The sequence below is a fragment of the Oryx dammah genome, unplaced genomic scaffold (assembly GCF_014754425.2).
Source record: "Oryx dammah isolate SB20612 unplaced genomic scaffold, SCBI_Odam_1.1 HiC_scaffold_2, whole genome shotgun sequence".
NCBI lineage: Eukaryota > Metazoa > Chordata > Mammalia > Artiodactyla > Bovidae > Oryx > Oryx dammah.
In genome coordinates this window covers 25,064,165-25,074,034 of record NW_024070186.1, presented here as the reverse complement: position 1 = coordinate 25,074,034, position 9,870 = coordinate 25,064,165, and the positions used below count along the sequence as shown (strand labels likewise).

The 9,870-nt window shown below is 34.9% G+C and overlaps 1 protein-coding gene across 5 annotated transcripts in view; it reads right to left on the bottom strand.

Annotated features, from left to right (window-relative positions):
• NCK1 (NCK adaptor protein 1) overlaps nucleotides 1–9,870 on the bottom strand; it is a 77,454-nt gene continuing 67,584 nt past the window's right edge. For 4 of the 5 annotated variants that reach the window (XM_040233197.1, XM_040233206.1, XM_040233214.1 and 1 more), the window contains 2 exons: nucleotides 7,117–7,829; nucleotides 4,497–5,190 (listed from right to left, as the gene is read on the bottom strand). In XM_040233197.1, the coding sequence (XP_040089131.1) occupies nucleotides 4,996–5,190; nucleotides 7,117–7,829 (908 nt within the window). In that variant the 3' untranslated portion in view covers nucleotides 4,497–4,995. Of the gene's footprint in view, nucleotides 5,191–7,116; nucleotides 7,830–9,870 lie in introns of all 5 variants that reach the window. The other variant, XM_040233190.1, reaches the window with a different exon arrangement.

The window sequence follows — 9,870 nt, the reverse complement described above, 5'->3', positions numbered from 1 at the left end:
TAAATAAAACAAACATCACTTTATTCAATTTTACAATTTGAAAACCAGAAACAATGCTCTGTAACAGTGAAGATCTTAACATAATTTTCAAATGATTTTGACTGCTGTATTTTCACTCATTCACTGGTTTAAAGCTAGTCACCAGAGATTAGGTGAGGCACACAGTACACTCAATGTCAATTTTATGAGATCTCCTTAGACCATCCTACATAAATTAACACCACACGCTCTCATCTTGCTCTGTTCTTCTTCACAGAACTTCTCCATTAGGCTTTACATCATGAGAAATGTGCTTTTGGACAAACGTGTCCCTTCTCTTCACTCTCAAATTGCTCAGTTAGAATGGTCTGGCACCTATGCAATCAAATTATTTGAGGTGAGGTGGCTGGATGGTTGGTTGATGGATAAGTATCTTCCAAAACCTAAGCAGACACAAAACTATACACATAAGATATAACTGCCCAAAAAGTATTTTTCTCATCTTGACACCAAGTGATTAGCATATGCCCTGATGAAACTCTTCTACACCATCCCCCTTACCTATAGGCTAAAACATATCAAAACAAGTAAAAGTGTGTTTGCATTACTTCTTCCAAGAAAAGACATTTATTCAGAGATCACTAATTTCTTCTACAAATGCTCAAAAAACATCAATCATAACCATTCCAGTATTTAACAGACTCTGTAGTCTCATTCTGGAATATACCTGTCTCCATAATTTCCCAAAAGCTATCTTCAAATATTCTACAGAGTTTAATATATTTTCTGAGTCCAGAGATCTATTTAAAGCAATATCTAAACTACTTTAGATGTCTATTCTTGTCTAAGTTTGTTTTCCTGTTCAAAAGTCACAGTAATACATGGGAGAGTGGAAATTGAGTACTTTTTGTCTTCTGTAACTACAAATAAAATTTGCAACATTATTTCAAAATACTGAGACCAGCTTTCCCTGGAGAGAGGAAACGTTTAAAAAAATCTGCTAGGTAAACTAAGTGTTTGTGTGAATCCTTTGTAGGCATCAGGCCAATTCTGAAGTATCCGAGATAATTAATGTAAGTGCTCAAACCAACATACATACTCTAAAAGACAAGATGGTTTATCTCTGTGAACACGGCCAGTGATAACGAAAACTCTTGCTCTTCAAAACCTCACTAAGCCCTATTTATGTCCTCATTAAAGTCTCAGCAAACTATATTTATTAGTACTTCCAAATTAAAAGAAGCCCTACAGTAAATAAGAAAAATGTATTTCAGTTCTTTGGTCATTGGTTTTAGGTCATTTAACAATAAGAAACTAGGGTGTGGAGTATGCATAGTGTGCTGGTCTGTTAAGAGTTCAGAAGATGACAGTTAAGTCATATAAACTTGTTAAAAACCAATAGTTTTTCAGAAGAAGCTTTTCTACCTTGCCTTGCAATAGAAAAAAACACTGATTTTCCCAAGAAGCAGTAATATGGCATTTTCAAAAAGTCCATTGGATGCTGTTCAAAACATAAAATGAGAATGTCATTTGTGCTGTATCAAATTTGCTTTATGTTAGAAGTGACTTCAATTGTGAAACTATTCAAAAACATTTAAAGAATCTAGATAAATAAGACTACAAAGGATCTCTTCTTCTAGCAAAATACTAAAGTGGAAAAGTTAAAGCATACTGTAATATTTATTCCTAATTTATTAATTTGGACATTGCAACTGAAATGTTTCTGCAAAATGGTAAGTTTCTAGATTCCAAACCCAAAACTCCAAGTTACAGGAAAAACAGGAAGTAACAGCATTTTGAGATCTGAACTAGGAGGATAAAGGTTGGGAAACACTGTTTCACGCTATTAATCTTTAATGTATTGGTAAAAAGATGGGGCACATCCATACTATATCCAATGCCTTGTGAGAATTCAAATCCAGTCATTTTTCAGGGGAAACCAAAACTCTATTTATGTAAACCCCTCCCCACCCCATTAAAAAATGTTAACAATTATTTTTTTAAGCATTGTAGGTTGAACTGTATTCCTGTTTGGTTGTATCCTGAAATGAGTTATCTTGCAAGATGGGAGAAGGGTGGTGATGCTGAGTTCTGGACTTATTAACAACAAAAGTGGCTGTCTTGCCAGGGGAAGACGTGCCTTTTTGGAATTCTCACAAATGTATCTACACAGATGGTAGCGGCCCCGCTTCTTGCCATCTCTAGATCAGATGACAAAATTAAAGCATTAAAGCTGAGACAACTTATGGGTCATTACTCTAGCCACATATCCATGAAGACATCATTCTACCAACCAAAGCCAGGCGTTTTATTCTTACAGCAATTACAATGGATTGCACTAAAGCCTTCTGATTTTGTTAAGTGATGTGTCTGTGACACACCATCTTTAAAAGTACCAGGTGTTACTGTATATAGTCAAAGGTGTGTAATATGTGTGAATGTATTCAGCTGAACTTAAGGACTTCTGACTAAATACAGATAAAGCAATAGCTTTCTGTCACTGAGCTTATATAAAGTTCTGAAAATCCTTCTTCCAAGAATTTGAAGTTATCTGTAGAAGTGGGTTGTGGGGCAGTTACGTGTGTTATGAATATTTAAATTGAAAGCTAAGCATCTCCTCACAGATGAAAGAAAATTTCTGTAATATTGCTCTTTCCAGGACCTTCCTCCTAGTCTAAAAACAGGTACAATGAGGCCAATGTGTCACAAGACAAGTATACAGGCTAGAAATGAGGAAAAGTGGTTTCTAATAGAAGTCCTGCTACTAGCTAGCTATGTAGATGTTTTTAAAAATGGTTCCAGTTCTTAAGAAAATTCATGCTTTTAAAAAAGTCATTGATGTAAACATTGGTTTTAAGACTTTAAAAAAATTGATAAAATGTTGAACTGCAAAGTTAAATAGTTCCCAGTGAGGTTTCCATCATATAGTAAGAGCACACAATAGCTATTATTGGCACACATGGATCTCCTAGGAATTCTCTAGTTATTATAAATCTAATTATAGCACAGAAATATGCATTCTGTTTCCAGTGCTACTCCATTCCTTCTTTCTCAAAATGCTTGACATCAGCTCAGCAGGGTTTGCTATAAATAGCTCATGTCTGTGATACAAAGTAGTAATTGAACCATCATCCTCCTTTCTTTTTTTAAACAACCATCCATTTTTTAAGTAAGGAAGACTGGATGGAGGGGAAACCACAAAGAGGTAGAGAATAAAAAGAAAGCATCATCAAATGTTTAAAATTAAAGTCATTTTACAACTACTTTAAAACTATTTTCCTCAATTTATATTCAAGTGATTTTACAGCCAAAAAAGGTAAGCATGTGACTTTTGTTTCCATTAAACTGCCTACTCATAATTATCTTAATAAAGTGGGGCTGAGAAAGATAATGAAATACAAACTAAAAGGCTTTAAAAGCAGATGTAATAAAGATTTAAAAAATTGTAAAATGTTTATATTTGCTAACTCCTAAGGGAGAAGTCAGGGCTGCCACCCACTGGCAACGTAGTCTTTAAATGATTTGAAGATTTAGAGAATTAAAAAACAAAATAAATCTAAAACTACCAAAATCAAGAAATTCATGAATTAGACAACTTCAAATTTAGGATCAGTAATTTTGTGTCTTAAATGTCTGTTTATAATATATTAAAGAATGGAAACGTTCATTTGCCTAGGCAGCATTGGTGAAATTTTTTTAAATCTCATGACTTTCTCCTAATTACTTAACCGTTTTAGGAAGTATTTTCTATTAAAATATTGAAGGTACTTTCCTTAAATCTCCAGAATTTATAATGGTGTGTTTGGGGAGAGGGAAGGGGGAGATGTGGCCATAAAATGTAACTGGTTTTCTTCTGTGATGTACAGAAATAGATTAAATTCTCTACAGAAGCCTCAGCCTCTTACCTATATACCCAAACTTCTGCTAGATAAAAATGTAACAGAAGCATCTGCAAAAAGAAGATTCTAAAAATTTTCTCAAAGCATTAGCACATCACATCTTTTCCTCAAATATATATCAATTTTAGTGTCCTGGTCAATAAAATTCAAAGCTGAATGAAGAAAATAAAAATACAACTACTATGCCTGATTATTACTGATTTGGGGGGGGAGAGGGGAGAGAACCAAGTATCTCATTGTCACCTACTTCTTCAAAATTTGGCCATAGCTTTTTTTCACAGTGACAAGATATAACATACTCAAAAACTAGACGCTTTGGTTAAATAACACTAGGGGGAAAAAATAACACTAGGGCATTCATTTACAGTTAAAAGCTAAACATCTTGAGAATGCTTTTTTCTCTTGAATAACCAGATGAGAGAGAAGTGGGGGAAAAAAATTCATAGGAATTTGGAGATTTTTGCTTCCAACAGCTGTAAATTTAAATTGTACAAGATATATATTTTCTAACCTATGTCCCATATGGTTTGCTTTAAACTGAAAACGAATTCTGAAAAATGACAGACACAACATATTTGGTATTTACACAGGTTTGTGACAAATATTAATAGCTGAAAATAATGTCTAATTTTCCATTTATTATTGCTATTTAGTCACAGAAAAGATTAACTCTCCAAGAAATTTATTTTAGCATATGGTATATGTTGATATAATAGATATAATAATTTTACATGAATAGAAACCATTGCAGAAGCCAACTAAGGTGGTGCCCTTACAAGAAAATAAAGGAAAGGCAATAAAGAAATTCTTTCATATAAAGACTTTAGATTTGCATCATTTGTTCAAAATATAAAACCTTAATATTAGAAGCAAGAGAAGAGCAAAGAAAACAATAAAACAGAAGACCAAGGATAAGGAACTGCTCTATGCAGATACTTGCTGTATGTAGTATATATATGGGCTGAATTATAATAAAAATATTTTATGTATTATAGTCAATTCTCATATAGAGTTAGAAACAGCAATTTCCAATCAAGCATGACTGGACTGACATTTTCTCAGTCTTCAATTACATGACGAATTACAACTGTACAGCAGTTCACTTCGGTCAGCAGTATCATGATAAATGCTTGATAAGATATAATTTTTCTCCTTGTTCACTTGTAAAAATTGGTGCCTTTTTGTAATGTTCTACAAGTTCTTCCATGGTACTGAATTTACGCTGCCCAATGCAGTAGACAGTCTCTTTTAGTTGTACTTTAAAATGCTTGTTTTTCCCTTGTGCTTTTAGTGATACTGAGAAATCATTTGGCTAGAAGAGAAAAAAACATTTTGAAAGACATCTATTAGCATTTTTATATAAACTACAACAGCTAAAATGTGAGCACTTTAAACACCAGGCACAATGCTAAATTATTTACATGAATTATCTCCTTTATGCCTCAAAACAAACCCATTTTACAGATGAAAAAATAAAAGCTGAAGAGAAGCTGAGTTGTCCAAGATCATCTATCTAGTTAAAAGAGCCAGGATTCAATACTGAGCCAGTTAAGACATCAAAATCTCCCTAACGCCATGGCAAATCCTTTAGTTTAGCATTTGATTCGTAAGATCTTCTCTTCATTCAAATTACTGGAGAAACACAGCAGAAAATCCAAGACATCAACCCCTTTTCAATTAATAGCAAACAGTAGCTGTCTTACAGAATAGCTGATATATACTCTGAATTCTCAAAGATGAAGGACACAAAAATGAGAACTAATGTAAACTCTAAGAGGTCATAAAATCAAAATGCCTGTAAGGGGGAAGAAAGAAATATAAACAAGGGCCAGGGTGGTTATATAGGAGGAACAACAGTGCATGGCCACTTAGCTGCAACTGTTGCCCTGTAGGAATACAGCTCAACATTGACAGGTCTTCCAATTTTAAAAGGGAAGTCTGATGTCTAAATTTTTATTTGAAACTTCCCAATATTTAAATACTGACAATGAATTCAAATGATTCAAAACACTGTGCAAGTCAAATAAAATATGCTTATTTGAGATCTCTACTTTAAAATCTCTACTACTAAAAATAATGGTATATTTTGGCTAATATCTATGCTCAATTACCTACAAGAAAATACAAGGTATTCTGCAATCAAGCTACTTTCTTAAGTTTTTTCTTTTTTTAACGCTAACACTTTTTTGAATAGTCTATATCACCCTCTTATGCAGTTACTGTCAAAGTTTCAAACAGTGGGTTTCTTGGAAACATCTTATGGTTATTTACCACCCACTCCAGGGTCACTCCCTTCCTAGCCTTTCTGCCCATTGCTTGTCCTGGAAACCAGGGCCAGGTCAGGCATCTAACAGAAAACAAACCCCATTACTCTTCCCTATCATCAACCACCTGCTCTTCCTGCGGGGTTACATACAGACCCTCATTTCCTGAACTTCACAGCAGGCGGCTCAATTAATTTCAATCTTGCTCTCTCTTCCCCCATCCCTTACACACATGCGCACACACGCACACACACACACACACACAATATATATACACACAAAGCTAATACTAATCATGGAAAAGTAGTGATATCCTTTATCAAGGAAAAATAAAGGTCATTTTTAAGGGAAATGAGTATTGTCAAATTCTAAAATCCTATACAGTATGCAAGAGCCCACATAACTATTTTCTTATTCAATTTTTATGGTTTTACAATTTTATTGTTTCACTACTATGGGAACAGAATTTATCATTATTGTAAATGCCCTCCAAATATGGTGCATGTTCAAATGGGTTTTTGAGGTACCTAAAAGTGTATTCCAACTTCCAAACAAGTATTTATACAGAAACAAATATAGATTTTTTTTCTAAATTCAGGGATTTCCTTTATTATAAGGACGACAGTGTACCGATTATGCAATTTAAGAAATGTTTTTCCAGTTTAATCTACTGCATTGTTCTCAGTGAAAAAGTCAGTGTTTAATTTTCTCCATTTTTCAGTTTAATGCAACAGAAATATTTCAGGAAGGCAAAACCAACAGAACTAGACAAGGCCTAATAATCCTGTTTAAGGCTGTATTTTACTAAAAATAAATATACCTGCAAAGAACATTGACTTTACTCAGAAACTTCACATGTTAACAAATATACTACCTGGTTAATTTTACGGAAGCCACTAAACCTCTCTGGTCTTCCATTTATTTTTTTTAATATCCAGGGCTCTATTTCCATTTACCTTTGAAAACCAACTTACCGAAGATTCACTATCACGAATGAGGAAATCACCTTCATGCCCTCTTTCATTTAATGCCATTTCTGCTTGGTGCCTGGTGACTTTCCCATAATACCACGGATTGCCAGCAAACTTTCCAGTAAGTGAAGGCCTAATGTAATCACACTGTGGAGGCGATGGTTCCAAACCTGATGTTAATGGATTATTCTGCATAATGGTAACATAGTTTTTTGGCACCAGACCAACCATTCCATTGATCTTCCTGCATTTCCACCACTCAGGGTCATTTTCAGGTTTTTCGATAACATCCATTATATCTCCTTTCTCAAAGTTGAGTTCTTCGTCATTGGACGAGCTGAATGGGTAAAGAGCCTGAACCACATGCAGCACCTGCCCAGTATTTAGGTTACTGACGACTGCTGCTAACTTCTCGGACAAAGAACCCACATGGTCACCCAAAGGACTGTCGCCTTCCTCAGTCACGTAGTTTGAAGGGAACCATCCAACTTGTCCATTGTAGCTACCCCGCCACCACCCATCACTGCATTTCTCCATAACGATCACCTTTGTCCCTTTTATCAATGATAATTCATCCTCTCTCTCTGCCATATAGTTAAATTTTACATAAGCAGGCATGTTGAGGTCATAGAGACGTTCCCCTGGGTCAACAAAGCTATCATCAGCAGGAGATGCAGAATCTGGCACACTAGGTTTTCTTTTCACTTTTCCAATGCCTGTTTAAATAAAAAAGGGTAATGAGAATATAAAACAATGAAAAACAAGAAACACCAATTCATTCATTACAAAAGGATCTTCAACTCAGTAACTAAGTTTTTTACCCTCCCTCCTCCTCTCCATGTCACTCTTCTTCTTTCTTTACATTCTCATGACTTATTTATAACTGGAAGTTTGTTACTTTTGACCCCCCCCTCATAAATTCTCTTTTCTCATGTTAAAGATCCTGAAGTAACTGTATAATTCTAAAGTTGCCCTAAAATTAATAAACTGTCTCTTAAATGTAAATATTCAATTATTTCCCACATATCTACAATCTAAATACATAAACGCTCCAGCAAACCCAAGTTCTTCTTTATTAACCAAGAGTCTATAGCTGTATAGAAATTAAATAGTAACTTAAATTACAATTTGATATGCAATATAAAATTCTAGTTATGTCTGGGTAATCCTCCCATTTGCTTTCTTAGTTTCCAAGACTCAGGTTGCTCTATTTACTTCATGCTTATTTTACAATAATATACTATTTACTTGCTTATCTGTCTTCATCCAATTCACATATAAATAAGCTCCAAAACAGCAGAGATTTTTGCTGACTCTGTTCACGGATATAATCCCAAGGATCTCACAGTGCCTTAGTACACAGGAGATGCTTAATATATATTTGTTAAAAGAATCAAAAAAATAACCAAATGGTACTATCATCGTACATGTATGCTACAGCAACTTTAGCATATGAGTTTGTGTTCTCCTTTTACTGAAAAGAGAAAAATTCTCAAATACTTTCTATCTCAAAATTCTTTCTCATTACCCTTTTTTTTCTTCTGCCAAGTTCCCAACCTCTAATCCTTTTGGACTCTTAATACCATCTTTCCTGCCTCTTTTTGGGACTCTTGGCCATCCAGATGTGTTTTCCTCCTACTCACTCCCAAAGTCTAGAAAAACACTTAGATCACTTCTATTCCAAAATAGAGTTAACACAACTCTGCTATTGTTTTTTAACTACATCATTCTTAAAAGGTTGTCTTCCCTTTCTCCTTCAACTTTTTTGCCACCCACTCACTCCTAACTCGTTATAACCTGGTTCTTCATCTCCACCAAAACTACTCAGTTACAACTGTCATCTTTTCACTGCAAATCAGACCATTTTAGAGTCCTCAGTCTTTTCAAACTCTCTACACAGAACCAAGATCACAGATTACTCTCTACATTTTCTCCTTTAATTTCCCTGAGAGTATGTTGTTTTCCTCACTGACCTGTTTAAGTATTTTTGTGTTCCTCTGTCTGGGCTCCTGTAAATCTTGTTATAAAAACTGCATTTTTACTTGCCTACTTGTCCATCTTAATAAAACAGTAAGTGTCCTGGGGCAGTAAACTGAATTTTACTACCTTGTCTCTCCAGCACTTAGCAGTAACTATACTAGTAGCAGGAACAAAGGGAATGTCTGCTGAAAGAGTAAGTGAATGATTCTTAGTTCAAAGTATTTCCCAAAATACCATGCTTGGACTTAGCCTCTACTTCAAGGAAATCACTTTCATTTTCTGTAACTTCCAAAGAGAAGATTCCAAGGTCTCTTTGCAGCTCCAAGCTGGAACTTACACATTATAATTCCAACTGCCACTAGTCATCTACAGAAAGCACCATGAGCACCTCAAATACAACCGCCGTGTCCAAATGAAAATAATCTCTCTAATATCCATAAATCAACTAACACCCTCCCCTCCTAATTTCCTTCCTTCTGGCTAATGATATATCATGATTATGAAAAATTTGTAAATCAGGGATTTCTGGCACTGTAGGGAACTCTAGGGTTCCATCCTTCCAAAAGAGTAATTAATGAGCTTGTGAATACTGGCAAAATCAACTTTTATGGAACTCTAGAATCCAGTAAGGAACTTACAATAACTAGGGCAAGGCTTAATGAAGAAAGAAGCTGCTGCTGTGTAGTAAGAGAGCATGGTAGCATTTTAAGTTGTCTGACTGCTGCTGCTGCTAAGTTGCTTCAGTCGTGTCCGACTGTGTGCAACTCCATAGATGGC